The sequence below is a fragment of the Macaca nemestrina genome, chromosome 19 (assembly GCF_043159975.1).
Source record: "Macaca nemestrina isolate mMacNem1 chromosome 19, mMacNem.hap1, whole genome shotgun sequence".
NCBI classification, from domain to species: Eukaryota; Metazoa; Chordata; class Mammalia; order Primates; family Cercopithecidae; genus Macaca; species Macaca nemestrina.
Window position 1 is genome coordinate 66,834,487 of NC_092143.1, and position 20,368 is coordinate 66,854,854.

At 38.8% G+C, this 20,368-nt stretch overlaps 1 protein-coding gene across 4 annotated transcripts in view; it reads left to right on the forward strand.

Annotated features, from left to right (window-relative positions):
- Nucleotides 1-20,368, forward strand: part of LOC105465267 (zinc finger protein 521) — a 292,362-nt gene that overhangs the window by 258,493 nt on the left and 13,501 nt on the right. For all 4 annotated transcript variants that reach the window (XM_024787831.2, XM_011713605.2, XM_011713620.2 and 1 more), the window contains 2 exons: nt 4,061-4,192; nt 6,581-6,696. In XM_024787831.2, coding sequence (XP_024643599.2) covers nt 4,061-4,192; nt 6,581-6,696 — 248 coding nt within the window. The remainder of the gene's footprint in view (nt 1-4,060; nt 4,193-6,580; nt 6,697-20,368) is intronic.

The window sequence follows — 20,368 nt, forward strand, 5'->3', positions numbered from 1 at the left end:
ATGTTCACAGTTAAATGAAGATTAACAAATGGAAATAATTATTTTAGCTGAAATTTCTGTACATGTGAAATGATTTCTCAATTATGCTTAGAGTAGCTTTGGTCATGCCTTCCAGTGGGTGACCAAGACAGGAAGTTGCTGGCTTCCAGCATGTTCTCAATGGTAAAGGCCCCACTCTGACATTGGACCCCCATTGCTAGGCACATACACCTCCCTCAGTATCCAACAGAGAGGGGCAATTCCGTGTGTTCTGGAAAGATACAGGCTCGTACAGAAAGCTCCATGTTTGCTCATATAGCTAAATTGCATTCTGATACTTCTTTCTCCCTTTCCTCTTGCTAACTTTTGTTTTTGCACATATTGGGCTAGAAAACTTTTAAGTTTAATTGGGCAAAACTGGAGTTTTTCTATACTTCATAATATTACTCATTTCCTATCTAACTTTTTAGCTAGCGAAATTTCAGTGTTGTAATCAATCTTCATTAATAGGGTATAGAAAGGGTAGGTTTTTTCCTCTATCTTTTAATTTCAAAGTAACCTACAAGGCAAATTGTGCTCATTGTAGAAAATCTGGAGAATATAGATAAGCAAAAAGGAGAAGAAAAATCTAGAAGTTTCATTCGAAGATCCCATCTATAATTCTTAATTAAAAAATAGGGCTGTACTAGCCTATTATATCCTTAATGGAATATTGTAATGGTTATTAAATCAATTGACTCTGAATCTCTTTTTAATAAATGAGTCAGACTGTATTATCCAATTACTGTCAGCTGCTACCTTTCCAGAGAGCAGAAATGGTTATTTTGATTGAATATTTTAAGCTTTTTGGCACCTTTAGGAAGAGGAGGGGGAAAGGCACAATTCAGGTTATGCTTTGTGGGCAGAATCCTGAGTAGAGGTGCTGATAGTATCACATCAAGAACACTGGCTTTAAAATAAAACAGCAGTTACATTTACTGTTCTTTACCACCTTATACCAGATGGGGGAAGAAAGCAGAGAAGCTCAGTTTTGAAAAGAAATGGGGTTTAACTCAGCCAGATCTCCCCCAATTCTAAGGGTTTTCAGAAATTATTTGAAAAGTCAGACATAGCTCTCAGCCATACAAAGGTAATTATGGAATTAGAAGAGAAGAGTTAAGGACTCTGAATAAGGATAAACTTTTGGAATTCTTATTATAAATAAGGTTTGTTTTCTGTTACTACCTGTGCTGCCCTCAATTAAAAAAAAATACAAAATGAATTATATTAACAAGTTGTTAGAATGTTTTGTGTTACTATCTCTCTTTCTCATTATACATTTGAACTTGAGGTAATACACAAGTGTGAAGATGGTGGGAGTAGGGAAATGAACAAAGGTGAGAGAAAAGAGGAGGACTCTCAACGTCTACCTAAGAGCGTATTGGCTTTTGCTCATCTTATAATGTGCTGTGTAACAATTCATATGTATTTTCTCTCCTGTGGAAATAACTAGGAGATCAGTTTATTGGGAAAGACCTCACGGTGTAACTTAAAAATAAAAGGCAGGTAGAACTTCCAACTTTTTTTTTTGAACATTACAATGGACTTTTAAAGCTGTAAAAAGAGTTCTGAAAATGCTAGATGTGATTGTTACTGTTGCTGTCACTTAGTGCTTTCACAAATAAAAGACAGAGTATGTAGAAAATAAGTATACACTAATAAGGCATAAATACCTTTATGCCTGCGTATCACCTTTTTGTGAATTCATTTGACCGAATTTGGGTTATTTAACATTTTGGGATGCAACTTCTCTTTTCTTTGGGTAAGAAATACATAAAAATGAATGAGTACATTTTCCTTGCACTTATGTACATATGTCTTATTTATTTTCCCTTCTCTTATTTTTCCAAACAAAGTACTCATAGTCAAGAAAGATAATATTATATTACAGAGCATCCTAATGTGCATAATTCACTTTATGCTCATGTGACAGTCAATCGTTATCCCCAGGAAAACCTGCCAGATCTGTTATGTTACATCACACCTATTGCAAGTTATAAAATTCTGGAACAAGTGTATATCAGCTTATATCCATAGGCCATCTCTTGGTTCTTGTGCAAAACCCACATAATTTTAAAAGACGAAAACCCTTAGTAACCTTCTTACTATTCAAAATAAAGGTATGTAGCATTAAGGAAATAGAGAACTTTTAATGTTAGCAAGTATTTCTGAAGATTAACTTGCCAATCCAATTTCTTACAATAAATAGTGTTTTTTATATTTCTTAATGTCTAAAATCTGGAAATTTTTTGGTGACTTCGAGATTTAAAAAAAAGAAAGAAAGAAACAGATGAAAAAACCCTTGATCTTATATAATCCCTAAAGCTTTTTGTATAACCCCTTGTCATGTCAGTATGCACAATTAAACTCCCTCTTACATAATTATAATCAAGGAATTTACTGTGCCACCCAGATACAGAGTAGGTTTTTATCTCTTGTGAAATGTAGACAGTACTGGGTGGCTTAATTAGTGCTTTGCTTCTCTTTTTACAAATTCCAATCCTCTGCTTCTAAAGACTCATACTTGTATGCGAAGAAAGATTAGGAATACAAATAGAGTGATTTTACTCCTAGTTAGCTAATAATAACTCACTTTGTAATTGGGACTTGGTATTGCCAGTAATATCAGCTGGTGAAGGACTTACACATGCATATTGTCTTTGAATGAAAGCAAATAACTGCAGTGTAGACTTGTTACCCTTATAATGTGACGATGTCTTTCATTCCCTAGACCTAGAATATCTTAGTAGCGTTTTTTAATCATTGCTAACAGGAGAATATAAAAGTATAATGTGATAACAAGCCAGGTTAAAGTGCAGCCTCTACTGTTTAATAAGTAGTCTTGGAAGTAGTGGATGTGTGCCCCACCATATCTATTAAGATATGGTCCCTGAGGCCAGAGTGCCCAGGTTTGAATCTAGACTGCCTGCATTCAGGTTCTGGCTCTTCCAATTATGAGTCCTTGTGACTCAGAGCAAAGTTACTTAAACTCTCTGTGCCTCATTTTTCTCATCTGTGAAATGAGACTAATAGTAGTGTTTCTCATAGGGTTTAAGGGCAATTAAATGAATTCGTGTCTCTGAGCAGTTCTGAAACACAGCAAACACTAAGTCAGTGTGAGCTAGGCTGCTAGCTCTAGTGCCGCTAGTTTTTTATATCTTACAATTGCACACTGAAATAAGTTAAGGTAATCCTTACATTTTAAATCCTTAAATTTTAAATTTTAACTTTAAATGTTTAAAATCCATAAATGTTTAAAATAACAGTGTCTATGTGTAACAAAACTCTCCACTTTATATAGCAATGTTATGACATCAAAATATTTTTCTGCTTTCTTGTTCTTAAGATATCCAAGAAAAATTCAGGGCTAGTCAAGTGAGCCTGGAGGTCACAAAAGTGCTTTAGAGAAACAGAGGCAGAGTCTGGTTCTGGGGGTAAAATTGAAACTGTCTTACAGAGGTAAGGGAGAGATGAACTAGGAAGACTATGGGAGACTAGAGGTGCGAAGCAGAGAAAAGGGCATTTGTAAGAGACTGCCCTATTGATAATACTTCAAAATTGCCAGAAATTCTTGGAAATAGAAAAAGATAGTTTGATCAACTGAATACCACTGAAGACCTATGGTTAGAAATAGACACTTCCAGGACCTTCTAGATAAGTCAGAGGAGAATCACTGAGGAAGAAGCTGTCCACACTCTTTTATTTTAGGACTTTGGAAATACAGAACCCAGAATATCATGGTAATTAGAGAAAAGGAAATGCCTCATTATTGACATACCAATTATATTTTAAAAGTTTAATAAAATGCATTAGCCCTAAGATAAAATCTGACTTCTGATTATCTTTGGATTTTAAATTCCAGAACTGTTTTAAATTGATATAAACTCATGAATAATGTGAAATAACCAGAAACCATATATGCTGCTACATATGTATATTAGGTGATGGAAATAGTTTAATGTATGCAATTAAAGATAACTCTCTAGTGTATTAAAGATATGACAGGTTTTCACCATTTCTGTTCCTGTGTTTTCCTTGACAGATGAAGGACTGAACCATGAATGCAAACTCTGCAGCCAGACCTTTGACTCTCCTGCCAAACTCCAGTGCCACCTGATAGAGCACAGCTTCGAAGGGATGGGAGGCACCTTCAAGTGTCCAGTCTGCTTTACAGGTGGGAAGATTATTTCAGGAAGACACAGGAGAGGCTGATGGCCACATCATGTCTTTCCTACCAAAGCGTTACTTCCCACTGCTATGGCCTTTTACAGACATGACTTCAGTTCACTTTGGGGGGAAGATGTTTGATTTCTGCTTTATTAGCATTATTGATTGCAGCCTACTTAAAGGCTCACATGAGCAGGAAGGTTAACTGTCAGGATGAACAAATGGCATTTCAAGTTCTCTCAGAAGTTTGCACTTTTCCATTTGGAAAACTACATACATGTTGTGTTCACTTTTTTTTTTTTCTCTCGATGTTAAAGGTTACCAAGGGTAAGGCTCCCTGCACAGAGCTGCTTTTTAATCACAAGATGTTCAGCTAAAAGTGCAGCCTTGTTGTCAGCACATGTCTGCTACTTAAACATGGAGAATTTCATAACATTCTCCACCAGAAATAAAAAGATACTGTTAAAACTCACCCCAAATTCTCTGACATAGAAAACAGATTAGATGAGGCATTTATTGCCTATGAAATTGGATTTTTAGAGTAGAAGTTGATCTCCATTTACACTTTTAAGAAGAAACTTTTTAACAAATATGATAGCATTACAGTTTTTAGCAGGAAAAAAAAAAAAAAGTAAATCTGAAACTTTCATTTGAAGCCCTTGGGGGTTGAAATATGATCACACACATTTCTGGTATTCCCCTAACAATGACAAAGTTATTTTAGAAAATCCTCTGTGATTATTTTGCATGTGTTTTAGACTCAGTGGTTAAGCCCCTCAAGCTATGTTGCCTTTTTATTTGTTGGAGGAGGGGGAATATATCCTTCTCTCAAAATTGCCTTCTTTGTTTGCAGAGCAAAATTCCAAGCATTGATTATTTACCTTCACTGAACTCAGCCTATAGATTTCTCTTCTGTGATAAAATAAAAGGAGAGGGGCCATGTTCATTGCACAGTTAGCACAATTACTACCTGGTACGTTGATGACTCTGCCTTCAACAGTTGCCTGTTTGACTCCTTCATTCAATAATTCCATCAGCCACTCTTGATCCTTCTTTTGGAACTCTTTTTATTCTTCCAGGTTTATACTTAAAAATATATACTGCTATGGTTTACCATCAGTAGTATATATCTTAAGATACAATGAGTCAAGAGTCTGGATTCTTTATAAAAGCTTGTAAGTCTTCATAAAGGAGGACTGGGTCATAGGTCACCTCACAACTAAGACCCCTAATAAAATAGGTCTTTCATGTTGTAGCCAGAAGCCTCATAAAATGTATTGAGTTATATGCAGATTAGCTGCAAATCTGTGTAAAAACCTCATTTCTTCTTGTTGATATGGATAAAGAGACAAAAATGCAGTAATTGTACACAGTCTGCATTTTCTCTGCAGACAGACCTGAATTGTTTTAGTGTATCTTGAAGTAATTTAGAAATAACAATTTTTTTTAAAACCCTTCCAATATAAAGTGTGTTAGGTGGGAAAGGAAATCTGAGCAGTTTTTTTAAGGTAATGAGAAATGTGATTAAAATGTATGACTCACAAGAACAATATTCTAATATTTTAGGTTGGCTGGCAATTAGAATAATTTTAATGATTAGAGTGGAGTCAAAGTCAAATGCCAACATCTTTAATAAATCCTTTCCCTGCCTATACAGATTAATATTGTAGATGCAAACTTTTTTAGGTCACAGTGCACCAGGCATCCATCAGAAGTCAGTTCTGCCAACCCAAACACTGCCTCTGGCATATACAATTTAATTATTAATAGTATGTCTCCTAGGTAAACTGTTACACAGTCTTAGGGCCTTGTTTTGTAGTCATTAAAATTGAACATGTTTATATTATTGAAACCCTTGCATTCAGTGTGTAGGCTGAGTTGATCTTAAAGTATCCAAAGAGAATTTACCTGCCATTCTGTTTCACATTTATAGACAGTGCCCCAGAGTAGCTGTGGGATATGATTTTTAGCATTAACACATTTAAATAGAGAACTGTTTGCTAGCTATAACTTTAGGCAAACACAATAAACAGGGTTTTGGCATCTATGATTTCTTAACCTGTGGGTTGCTGAGAAATAGGAGTCATTTCTGTTGAGACAGAGCTATGCATTTGACAGTTTTCGGCTTTATTTTTTAAAGATTTATAGGGAGCAGGGCCTCCATAAACCTTTACTTTGGAGCTGTTTGGGTTGAATTAGGTGCTCTGTAGAGTGCATCTTAACAAAAGCCAGAGACCCAACCATGAGCGAATGTGACTCAGCTCTCCCCAGGTCTCCAGCAGTAAGTCACACCTGGGAGGCGTGCGGTCCAGCCTGCTGTGTTCACGCGGAGTCATCGACTGAGGGCATTTCGGAAACAAAATAACCCAAGTTCACCGTTCTTTTATCATTTCAGTATTTGTTCAAGCAAACAAGTTGCAGCAGCATATTTTCTCTGCCCATGGACAAGAAGACAAGATCTATGACTGTACACAATGTCCACAGAAGTTTTTCTTCCAAACAGAGCTGCAGGTAATGTCCTCGTGAAGAGGACTGGGATTGAACTCAGTTGCTATTCTTATAGGAAACAGGGGCATTTTAAATCTGGATTCACAGTCTCACTCACCCTGGGCCACCATGATGCTTTCTGTGTATTGGGGCAAAGGGAAAATTAGAGCCTGGATTAATAGACACCAAAGTAATTTTGCCTCTGGCTGCTGTCAATCATAAAAAGAACTAGAACAGACCTATAATTGGACCTTCTGACCCAGTGTGATAGACTTAGGGGTCAGGTTTATTGGACTGTGGGATCATTCACCTCGCTTGTCATGACTCATTCTCCCAAATCCTGTTTTATTCATGTTCTGTTCCCACTGGGCTCCAAGCTGGGTGGATGTCCAGGTTATTGTTGTCCTGGGGGGCTTAAAATTGGAAGGGAAAGAGGAAGAAAAGAAAGAAATCTACTCTTGTCCAGTATGTATATCTTCCATTTAATGGAATAGAATAAATATTACTTAACCAAAGCTTTATAGTTGAAAATTTTGCACCCAAAGACATTGAATCTAGCCTTGAGTGGTCCACTTGATTAATGTGTGACTAATCTTGGTCTGTAAGTCCTCTGAACCTCAGATATGAAGAAATAAACATCACGCTTACAGGCTGTTATACAGTGAAAATGAAATGATGGGTACGGATATAAGATATAAACATAGGAAGATTTGGTTATTCTTATTATTCTTAGCTATAGACTGGTAGTTTTAAAAAAAATGAGTCAGAGACCTAGATTCTATTCCAGAAATATCACTTATTATAAAAGAAAAATAACTTATTTTTAATATTACTTCACCTTGAAAATGGGTATAATGTCTTGTCCTTATTTTTCTGATGAAATGATCTGAAAGTAACATGCTTTTTGTTCGATCTTGTTGGTTCCCATGGAGGAGAATAGAGTCGAACTGAAAATTATTCTGTTATTATGAGTATTACTATTAACAACACAGGTATTTAGCCTAAAATGAGGGTTGCAGTTAATTTTCACGTTGAATCCCTGAACCAAATAAAGAGCTGATCTGGTTGACCTGGGAGAGGCAAGACTGAGGGACTTGGAGCCCACCCATTCCTCAGTCTTCCATCCCACAGTGGGTCCTGGGGCAACTTTGTGCTTCCTTGGGCTCTGATGAAACGAGATTTATGTGAGTTATGTGTCAAAATAAGGAATGTGCAGTTTATCTTCTCAGTTATCATTCTAAAAGTGAACAAATAATAAGTTAAGGAGATGAAATACAAAATATAAGGAAGAATGGGTGAGCCCATTTAGTTGACATAATGTGTCAGTAGATCCAAATTAAAGTTACTGTCTTACCTTGTATCACTTCTAAAAATGCTATTCTGTCACATCTGTTCCTGAATTGAATATAGAAGATAGGCCAAGTTAGACTATTGTTTAAAAATACATCTTATTAAAATAATCTAAATTTCTGTTTGAAAAAATACTACATTTTTATTGCATAAGTATGAAAGCATAAGTCATTTTGGTTTTGTGAATCTATAAAGGATTTGGCCAAAATACTTAGTAATACTGTGAATTAGTATGTAAACTGTGAGGCAGAATTAAGTGATCATTTAAAATCAAAGCTGTAGAGGTTCTGTAGAGACTGATTCCTATCTAGTGTTCTTGAAAACAAAAATGTTTGCAACAAACTTCCACTTTTGTACTATATGAGTAGATTCTCACCTGGCGGTACCTTCAATGTCTTTCGTTAAAAGAATTCAACACTATGGTAGCAGTGGCCTCTGCCCCATTGTAGAGCAGACAAAATGAAGCAATTAATCACATCCTTCAAGATTCCAGGTTTCCTTTATGATGATGTATTTTCGGGTTTTATTCTATGTGGAACATATAGTAGTCACTCTTTTCTACAATTAGCATAGACCAGTCACAAACTCCTTGATCTCAGGATGCCTTTACATTCTTAGAAATTATTGAGGACCACAGGGGCTTTGGTTTTTGTGAGTTACTATCATTTTCCATATTAAAAATCAAAATGGAGAAATCTATTAAATACAGGAATACAAGCACACATTCTATTAGCTGTCAGAGAGATGATGTCATCACATGTTAGGCAGCCTCTAGAAAACTTCACCGTACCCTCTTGAGATAATGAGAGTGTAAGGGGCAAATAACGTCTAATATTATTGTGAAAATAGTTTGACCTTACAGACCTCTCGAAAGTGTTTAGGAGACCACAGAAGTCCCTGGACCACCCTTTGAGAACCACTGGCATAGAAATTTTAGTGCAGAACACACAATTCTTTTTGAGTATTTGTGACCTTTTTAGTCAAACATCTGCCAAAACATTTCTGACTCACTCATTCAAATTGTGATCTGGGCCAAACAGAGACTTACACTGTAATCCAAAACTGTGAGCCTTATATTTCCAATCCCACAACTCGAAATTATATATATTTGCTCTTGATGCAAATACTCAGGTTTAATATGTGAATCATTCCCTAGATAAGAACAGTATTTATGGTGAGTATGTGATAATGATTATGAATCTGAGATGAGATATTGACTACACAGTCAATATTTCACAAAGCTATAATTCATAGTTATCGGAATCTCCATGTGGGTCTATTTTCTGAAATCCTCAATAATACCAGTGGCTGTAGTTTCAACACATTAAGAAAAATGGATCAGAGTAAACTTGACTTTCTAGTTTTGAAAGTGTTTTTATTTTTATATTTTAACTTTTGGCATTCATGGTCCTGTGCGTTTGCTTTCATTACCCAAATTGCATTTATACCAGTGCTTAGAGGATGGAATTAATGTAATTTTGAAATATTGATTTATTGTATTTGCTGTATAGAAAATGGGATGGTAAGTGTAAAAAACCATGAAACATTTTGTTATTTTCCTAGGACAAGTGAAAAAATTTTTCTAAAATTCAGGTGACAATAGAAAATAGGATCTATAACCAAAATAACAAGAGAGTAGAAAAATGAAGCCATTTTATCAGCCTACTGTAGTTCATGCCTTGGTGTGCAAAGTAAATGCAAATTTTAAACCACTTGAACTCATCTACTTTTTTATGCCACCAAAGTTAAGAAATAAGAAGGACTTTTCACAAGAGACTATAAAACTAAATGTCTAAGAACTGCAATCCTATTAGAGATTTTAAAGCATACAATTTATTTGGCTTTTCTATCAAGGTGAGAATAATAGGTTAAGTTTAGGCTAAGCATTCTGGAATTGACCATCAGCATCACTATGGATATCTTTTAAATGTACATAAATGATTTCATGACCATAATACATAATTTACATTTCTTTCACTTTATACCCAGTTGAAAATATGAAGAATTTTTTGTGAATAGAGCTTTGTTAGGTATAAAATTCATATATATGTGTATATATACACACATATATATGAGGGAATGTTAGTGAAAATTACTTGCCACCATATCTATACACACACACACACATATATATGTATATGGGGATGTATAAGTATGTGTACTTGTGTGTATATATACTATGTGTGGACATATACTATGTATGTACACATATATAGAGTGGTGTGTTTCCTTCATTTGCACTGCCTACAAAGCCAGTCTGAATGTAGATAATTCGTTATACACTGTTCATCTTCAAGAGATCAAGCACTCAGGCACCATCCTTTGAATGTCACAAACCACAAGTCCTTTTAGATTTAGGCCAGATGAAGCCCTTATTTCTATGAAACATTTAATCTGAGTCACACTTTTTGCCAGTGTAGAAGTTATGTTCATCACACAACCCATAAACCTTGCTGACCAAGTGTTCTGCATTCCAGTCCAGATATATGTCTGGACTGGAATTTTATATAATGTATATAATATAAAATTATATTATTACACATATATACACACATAAAAATATAATATAATTTGTAGCAAGATATAACCTTTCTCTTTTGGTAGAGTTTCCCTCCATTTTTGCAAGAAATTCTAATACACTTCAAAGGCCACCTAGCATGCTGCCAGGAGAGGAGATGTGCTTTGGAATAAGAGTCCATTATTTCAACTCAATGAACATTTTATTATTTTTTAAGTGAATGAATGTGTTCAATGTTTCACATGTTTTCCTAATAGACCTCAAAATTTTTCAGCAGAACCTAAGGAAGCTGCTTTGAGAGAGGATGGTATGGTCCAAGAATAATATCCTACAATGCATATTTGTATCCAAAGTGGTTTATGCAGGTGTGAGCAAGTGGTGTTTGTAAAAATCCTGTTGAATAGGCCACATTCTTTCAGTACACTAATTGCTGTTTAATTGGTGCCTCCAGAAAAGCTACTATTGGATGGCAATGATCAAATCATCCTCTCTCCCGACGTGTCCACATAGAAAATTCTGTCAGGCCTCTTGTTATAAATTTAATGAAGATTGAGGGAATTCCTGCAGTATGGGTGGAAGAAATTGGTCTAGTTGAACTTTAGGCTCTGAAATTCTAGTATTTCAATTCCTTTTGAATCAAAGATTATCTTAATACCCAGCCCTTCCCTTCATTAAGTCATGAGTGCAATGTTTCCTACATTCAAAGTACAGTAGTAATTTGACATTTGAGGGATACACCGAGACTTTCAGAAATCTCTAAGGTTTAAATGTGTAATTGTCACTATAACTGTTTGATTTTCTTCTCAATCACTTTTCCACCAAATCACCTGATTCTGATGCATATTTTCACACCACAGTTTAACTGGTGCTTGAGTTTTATGGTCGTATTACTGAAGGAAAAATGAATTCCTGCATATGGGATGGAACGTATAAGACAACAATACAGCATTGAATTGTCCCCATTGAGTGGCTTGCTGGGTCATTTGCTAACTTAGCTACTGATCCTAAATTAGCTTTTCAGTGAGTATAACACAAAATCTGCCTCAAATAATTAAATAATGCGTGATGAGGCATTTAGGAGTCCTTGTTAATAGTCAGAATTACAAAGGCTATATTACATACTGCTATAGTCCCCATGCCATTATTAAGAAAATATACTTATTAAAAATACTTATAGGCCAGGCGCAGTGGCTCATGCCTGTAATCCCAACACTTCGAGAGGCTGAGGCAGGTGGATCACTTGAACCCAAGAGATTGAGACCAGCTTGGACAACATGATGAAAGCCTCGTATCTACCAAAAAAAAAAAATTACCCAAGTTGAGGTGCCTGTGGTCCCAGGTACGCAGGAGGCTGAGGTGGGAGGATCACCTGAGCCTGGGGAGGTTGAGGCTGCAGTGAGCCATGATCGCACCACTGCACTCCAGCCTGAGTGACAGAGAGAGAAAGAGAGAGAGAAACCTTGTCTCAAGAAAAATATATATATACACACACACATATACACGCACACACACATATATATTATATATACATATATATACATATGTAATATATATAATTCCATCTTTTTAAATTCACCATGATGCCAGACACTTTATGGCATACTTAAAATAATTAGGCATATATTTACAATCTACTAGGAAAGAGAAGATAGGCAAAGAAATAGCTACTATATGAGGTAATATGTAATCAATTGTTATAAATCTTCCAAGAAAACATGTTTCTTCTCCAGCTGGGAGAATCGAGTGGGAGGCACCCCTGCTGGTTTGGATGGATGGTTATGGAATTCGGAGAACATAATAGACACTGAACGTTGGCTCTGTGACCTTCTTGCTGCTTTCCTAGTCCTGACCTAAGTGAACAAAATCCAGATTCATCATTATTTGAAAATAAAATCTCTATCTGAGACATACCAGAACTTTCCTGAGTTCTCTGTTCTAGCTTACTGGAATAATTTGGCAGTGAGTCATACCTCATTGCAAAATTTCATGTTAATCAGTTTCCAGGTAAAAATTCTTATTTTTAAACATTTATCCTTTTCAAGTGGTTAGGAGTCTTGGGCTTTTTTTTTAATTTTTAACCTCTAACTACAAAACGAAACATGTATACTTGCTTTCAGAAATGTATTCCAAGCTAATATACTCCCCTGCCTTTCATCCAGTTACGGAGGTGTGGCTAAGACAAATGGTTTTACTTTACCCCTCCACGAAAGACAAGGTAGAAGAATCGGAGTGTAGTTTGGAAAAAAGTTTGTTTTAGCTTATTTTTTCATATCTTCCTCCAAGCGAGGCTGAAATCCTCTTATGTAAACAAGAGGAATGAAAGGGTGTGTATTCACAGCACATCGAGAGGAAGTAACCCTCATCCCCGTTTTCTCACTTTTTTTTGTTTTTCAAGGGCTTACTTTTTATTTCCTACAGAGCTTAAATTTTTATTTATTTATTTATTATGTTTTATTTATTTATTTTTTTTTGAGACAAAGTCTTGCTCGGTTGCCCAGGCTGGAGTGCAATGGTGCCATCTTCGCTCACTGCAACCTCTGCCTCCTGGGTTCAAGCAATTCTCCTGCCTTAGCCTCCCAAGTAACTGGGATTACAGGTTCACACTGCCACACCCAGCTAATTTTTTTGTGTGTATTTTAGTAGAGATGGGGTTTCACTGTGTTGCCCAGGCTGGTCTCAAACTCCTGAGCTCAGGCAATCTACCCTCCTTGGCCTCCCAGAATGCTAGGAGTACAGGCGTGAGCCACCACACCAGGCCAAAATTTCTTTTATCATCCCCACACAAACTATAAAACTCAAAACCCTGTTCTGCCTTGCCTCTTATCATGTGTTGTTCTGCTGGGACCCCTGGGTTGGAAATATTTGCTCATCACCATGTCTAGATCTGGCAGATCCGGGTCCTATACTGATCAGTTTGGAGGAAAGTCAGTGTGGGGGATTGTAATTCCCACCCCTTCCTGGAGGGTCTGGGCCTCATTCCTTTGCTCTTTACATCCTTAGATCCACTGTGCCCGTGTGTATCTCTTATTCTTGGGGCTGAAATCGCAGCCCTTAAGCACATCACAAAGACATCAAAATGCACAGGAGTATAAATTGTGTCAAATGAGCACGTGGCTCTGGAACTGGTCCATTTTGTACATCACCTCATTTCTTTGCTTTGTGGGCCTGCAGGGCTTTGGAAGTAAATTGGTGCTACAGCAACTTCCACTTAATTTGCTCAGTGGTTAAATTGATCTATCTCTTTTATTTGATCGGATCTCCAGGAACCGAATCATTTGCATTGATTTATTGATTGGTGCTATGTTTTCACCATTAGTTTTGATCACTTTCAGCTGTTAATATTGGATAATTCAATCAGGATTGATTGGCCTTACCATTGAAGGCAGAAAGTTAATCACGTAGGACACGAACAGGACATGGCTAAGCTAACCTCAGTTTGTTATTCTCCTCTCTCTCCCTTCCAACCCCCCCCCTCCATCATCTATGCAGTAGCAAAAAGATAAGAGTTTTTGTTAAGCAAAGGAGGGAGGTTGTAGTTGTATAGCATTCATAATGCATCTAAAGGTAAGATAGTTTTATTTGGCTTTTTAATAAAATTACATCTAGAAATTAAGCAAGCATACAGAAAGATAAGCATGATTATCACAATGAACTCATTTGGACTAAATGCATTTTCAATTACCCATTTTGTACCAATAAATGCCTAATCTGTGTGTGCATGCTTGGAGGCACAACCTGGGCTCACCTTTTTCTAAATTTGGCCCTTCCTGCTTCACCATGTGTCCTGGTAGTCAAATTTTCAAGAATCAAGTGGTTAATATGACTGACGTAAGGGCAACAGAGGTAATTGCAATAAGCTAAAACCACTTTATTTGCATTTGAATTGTTTCTACAGCACCCCAGCTCAGTTTTTAAAAATTCTCCATCCATTAATTTCTTGATGTTCATATTGATGGCTGGTTTTTGCTATTAAAAGAGGGAGCACCACCTCTTCATTCTAGGACTCGTTCCCTCCTCACACAGCCCTGTTGTTAGCGAGCTGCCATTACATTATTTTTTTGTCTGGCCCAGAGTTGACGACAGATGGCCATCTCCGAATTGCCATCAGTGCGGCTTTATGGAGCATCCAGCCAGGGTGTACTGAAGAGCACTGTGGCCAGTTCTGCAGCCCCCTCCCTCCCACCCCCTGGAAATGTTCATCACCTCTGCCACATTCTGCTTTGGCTGGGCTCTGCTGGCCCTGCCATCTTCCGTGTCGCCAAGACAGCCTGCTGCCGTAGCACCGGAAGATCTGCCTCCATTCGGAAGGACAGACTGCATGTGACTGTCCCGTAAAGACAGAGCTCTGTCTCAGCGTCTTTGTAGTTGGATCCTTTGGAGAGATCCGGAAATCCAAATTTCCAAAACATTCTACAATCTAGAGAGGCACATGGAATTGCCACATGTTTCTGTTTTAGATGTTTGCACCACACATGGATCAGTTTCCTCACATTAGTAGAGACAAAGTGGCAAGAATAGACCCTTTATGTTTACAGACTTTCCTCTAACTATGGGGAAATACCACTTCCATATCCAGCTGTTGTGACAATTAGGGTAAGAAAGATAGTAATCATGGGCTTCCACTATAAATCCCCTGCAATGAGCAAAGAATCCATTCCAGCGTCTTCCTGATCCATCAATGTGGCGATCCCTCGGACAGCCGGGTGAAATGAGCTGCTGCTGTGCATTTGGAGAAAGATTGATAGGCTGCTCTTGATTGAGTTTGCTAAGGCCAGGCAGCTTCAGAGCCAAACGTGTATTTTAAGAGGAATTCACATTTGTATCCTTTATTGTTATATTTGCAGCGAATCTACAGCTTGGAACAGGCTCTGCCCTGCAGCTATGAAGGAGTAAGTTCCCCTTATTGGAGAGAGAGAGTAGTGTTCTATAAAAGCCGGAGATGTGGCGGCGAGATGAATAGTGCTTAAAAGCTGTGCTTGCGGTGCTGTCATTTAGAACAGCAACTCCGAGGCTTTAAACGGGAGTGAAAGGCAGGGTAAACGAGTCCTTTAATAGTGGTGAAATTTTAAACTGCCTAAAATAACAGGTCTCCTTCATTGATAACTTCATTGAATGAGTGAGTGGAAAGTAACTGGCCAGGAACTGCTTTCCCATAGGAGGGCCAAGTTTGCAAAAGTGGAGCTTTTTCCTTGGGCCCCTCTATGTCTGGGAGGGCAGCTTCTTTTCTGTGTGATCCCTGCCCCTGCATTGATAGCAGCTCCTGGCTGGCAGAAGACCGTCCTTCACTGGAAACCCAAAGCGCTCATAAAAGATTTCCTTTTTCACTTTGCCAAAACTTAATTTTCTAATTGTCTGACTTACACCACTGGGCACATCTGCTAAGCTTGTGTGCCTTCTAGACATATAAAAGGCTACTGTGATACCATTAAATATCAGCAGTGTGCTTTGCTGTGCTTTGAGTTTATAAGGGTGAAAGGTGATTGTGCAGGAAAATGGAACAGTATATTTGCTGTGAGACAGACACCAAGGCTTCACTCCCATACTCAGTTATAATTCATGACAGTACTGGTGGGAAGCCCTTATCCCTCTGAGGAGTTAATACATCTCCACTGAAGCCTGCTGAGAGCACCCTGCGTCCCCCCCACCATCTGTGCGCTCACTTCCTAGCTCTCTCCTCTCTTTCACTCTCTCTGTTACTTTTTCCTGAGATCTCTTGGTGTTAGTATTGTCAGACTGCTACTGAATTGTAAAGGTGGTTCTCCAAAGCAGAATTGTCATTTAACTAGGGGAAGAGCTGGGGAGAATGCATTACAGCATTGTTTATTGTCTCATTTAGAAAATGTCGATTGGAAATTAGAGAAGCAGCAATGCCTTAAACCCATCGCTGACTCTGAGAGCCGAGGCTGTGCTGCTAATCATCGATTAGTACCATGGCCTGAGTGTGGATGGAGGTACCCATGGCCTGAGTGTGGATGGAGGCCAGGGACACAAAACAAGGTGTGCATCGCAACCCAAACTAACCCTGTGCTGAACCTGAGTTTAGTGTCCTGGAAGTCAAACTTGAGTGAGACCAAGGTCCGGAGAACTGCTTGCCCACTCTGTCCATTGGCCTGGGCCAGCCAGTGGCATGAATGCCAATCCAGACCCCACATGCTGGCCCCATCTGCCATGCGATGCCACCCACTCTGAGGACCAGAGCTAATTGCCTTGGAGCTACCCAAGTCTCAGTTCAAAATGATCAAACCCCTGGGTTGTACAGAAGTTCACTTAAAAAAGCAGTGATGATTTGTGTGATGCAAGCTACAGTCTGAAGTGAAAGAAGCCAAGATGGCCAAACTGTTGCAGCCCAGAGCTGGCAGAGGGTCACAGAAATCGGTGGTTTGTTCCCACTCTGTCCTATCCCCTTGTGTTCTCTCCCGCCTGCCTCGCGCCCTCTGCCCTCCCACTTTCTGCTGGGAGCCCAGAAGGTGATGGGACATGCGGAGGGCGGGCCTGTGCTGAAACAAAGGATGAAACTGCACCTTGTTCATAGCCGACCCAAGATTAATTTGCAACGTTTCATAGTATGTGTTCTTGCCATACTCCATTGTTAGTACTCCTTTTAAAAGATAAATCAAATCTGGGTCTGAAATACCAGTGTATGCATTTAACAGATGTGATGCCATAGGGGACCTACTGTGTTATAAGCTGCAGAAATCGCCTTTTAATGCCTTAGACTCCACTTATTCCAAAGAGGCTTTCGAACTGCAGCGGCGGGGTGAGAGGTCATGCATTAAGACAGCGGCACCCACGCGTAATTCCGCCTCGCGTGTAATTGGCTCACGGTCTCAATCTGATGTTTGGGTGGCATTAGTCACATCGTCTCGTTCCTCCTCCAAAGGAAAAGTAGGGCAAGAATGGCTGTGCTCACTGTCCAGGTTTTCTTGGGTGAAAGATCACTTTGAGATGACACAGCTGAGTAGTCAGCCTGAAATCCTGGTTGGTATTTTATTAATTTTGCACCAAGATAAATCCTGAAATTCTGACAAACTCCATGACAGGTGAAATTCCTTCTTGCAGAATCTGCGCAGCAAGAGGCTGCTCATTTCGTTCTGTTCCGAGGCAGGCAACAGGAGGGCAGCTTTATAATCAGCCCTCAAAGGACCCCCAGCCGCCCCAGAGTCTCGGGCTGATTGAATAACTCCTGGGCCTCTTCCCCTAGGCCTCCATCAGCGGGGGTCCTGTGGAAAGCAATCTCCCGCAGACTGGCACTGAAGTGAGCTTTAAACCACCATTTTCTGCTCTCCAGAGGAGCCCGGAGTACTAAAAGATAGATGGACTGCAGATATTTTATGAGAAACTGTCAGAAGAAGAGCAGAGTAAATGTTTTTTTTCTTCTTCTTCTTTGAGTCACACACTACATCACTGTTGAATTTCTCCCAGAATCTTTTACATTTCAAGTGAGAAATTAATTGGTTGCTAACCTTTAATTCCCCCCTCCCTCTTCTTCGTTGTCTTCCTCCTTTTTTTTTTTTTTCTTAAATATTCACACAGAGGCCCTCTGCTTAACCACAGTTGCAGAAAATCAGTACCATTTGCAATGAAATATTTATAATGACAGAATGAAAAATTGGATTCATTTTCTGGACTGTAGCCGAACAGTCTGCAACTTTGGTGCGGCATTGTTTAGCATCGCTCATTCCTCCCTTTCATTGGCGTCGTTTTCGGAAACATCCCGCATGGACGCTCACCTATGCTTTGGAGGGATGCCTACCAAAACACAGAGCCTGTTTCTAGTCTTAAAAAGAAAATAGAGGAGAAAGGCACATGTTTGTGTTGTGCTGCTATGTGGGGGGCACGCGGATGTGGCCTATAAAAAGGTAGAGAGGACGTGAACTCTGTCAAAAGGAAGGGCGTGCTTGCCCTGTAGGGAAGAGATGGGAGAAGTTTATAAGGAATACAGGAGACAGTCTGGCCTGGACTTCGTTGCAGAGCACAAATAGCAATCAGCAGTGCCATCGTATCTTGGGGCAGATTTATAAGGGGAACGGGAAGGCAGAACGGAGGTGTGTAAATACACGTTGAATATCATAGCTCACTTTCTTTCTTCCCCTCAGTGTTTGCTGTGTAGGCTTTCCTGGCCATCTGACCCATGTATTCAGAGCTGCCTCCTAACCCGGGCTGATTATTGCATTTTTTAAGAGATAAGAGATGAAAGGATTTTGCTAGGACAGCCCAGTGTTGTATGTTAAACAAGTATGCCTCACAAGTGCGAGAGCCACAACAATACACTGACTCTTATTACAGGGCTGGGTTGGATTTGTAGCAAGTTTCCTGGGCAGTACATTTGGGTCTAGCAAATAAGTTTGTACTCACTACTCCACAGACAGGCCCAAAGAGCCTGCCTGTTTCCTCTCCCTCCATTGGAATACAACAAGGGATTTTACCCTATAAGAGGGCCATCCCAGCCTTCCATCCCAGGCCTCTGTGTTAACTTTTTTTTGTCCTTTTTTGGAACACCGGGTTTAATTGGTTTTAGTGTTGTTTTATTTTTATGGTTTTTCAAAAGTGAAAATAGTTCTAAGTAGATTCAAGCATCAGTACAAATAGCCTCAAATTCCAGTTTTGAAGGTTTCTTCACTGAATTTGCATCATGCATTGCCAACTCCACAAGATCAATAATCCATATTTTATTATATAATAAAGGCTACCCGTAAGTGAATTGGCTCATTCATTCCATCTGATTAGCCCTATTGTATTCATGGAGAGAAAAAAGAACACAAACTTACCTTCACCAATGTATTGCATTATTTGGATATAAAAAGCTTCCAGCACTATAGAACAATTGCATAAGGATAAGAGATAATTCATTTCAATATTTGTTTACCCTAAGAAGAATATGACTCCTATCATCCTGTGGTTTTTGGTGACAACTTTAAGCTTCACATCCACTGTGTGGAACTGGTCTCCAGTCAGCCTGGTCTGAGCACCCTTTAACAGGTCTTTCTTCCAGCCAACAGCAAGAATCCCACTCCAAAATTCTGAAAAACAACTGGGATAAACAGTCTTTTTCTTTTATAACCCTTGGAGACATTCACCTTTTACTTACCCTAAGGCCATTTCCTCTTATTCATCCACGGATTACCATTTTCAAGGTTTTTGAACGCTCACTGTATTCTCTGAAGCAAAATCTTAGCACAGGTTTGTGCTCACTAAGGTGATGAGAAACTGAGAAGGAAAGGAGTGGTTCATTACTGGGATCTCTCAAGATCACGATGCCTAGTTTAACTTGTGGGTGACACATACTTTCTCGGAGGCTTGGAGTTTTTATACAGGCTTCCAGACTGTCTTTTCATTGCATTCCAAAAAAAATGATTTTGAGAAATATGCTGGCAGTTCAGCATGAAATGATGTGTGTTCTGACACACACTGCATTGTAGCTTAGGAATCTAGCCTGAAGTCATTTTTCTGTAGCGTTTCTATGACTCTGATGAAGGGGAGAAAAAGAAGTTTCCTTTAAAGCGTATGTTTTAGGATGTGACAATAACTTTTCTCCTGTGCGGTGCGTGGGTTCAGTAGACTGTTTCCACTTAACCCTTATTATTGTTTTCTTTCTTGAGTGCCAGGGTTAAGGGGAAGAAATTTTTTCTTCCATTAGTTTTTCAACAACTTAGGTGAGTCTGAAATATATACCCAAGTAAATGGGAACTGTAATAGTGGTGTGTTCAGAATCAATCTCCTCTGCAGACCAGGCAAGGAACATTGAATAGTGTTCATTTATGTGCTGCCAGATGTATGTCTGCATGTGACTGGGCTGGCCAAACCGCCTTGAATGATTTTCAGTGTTAT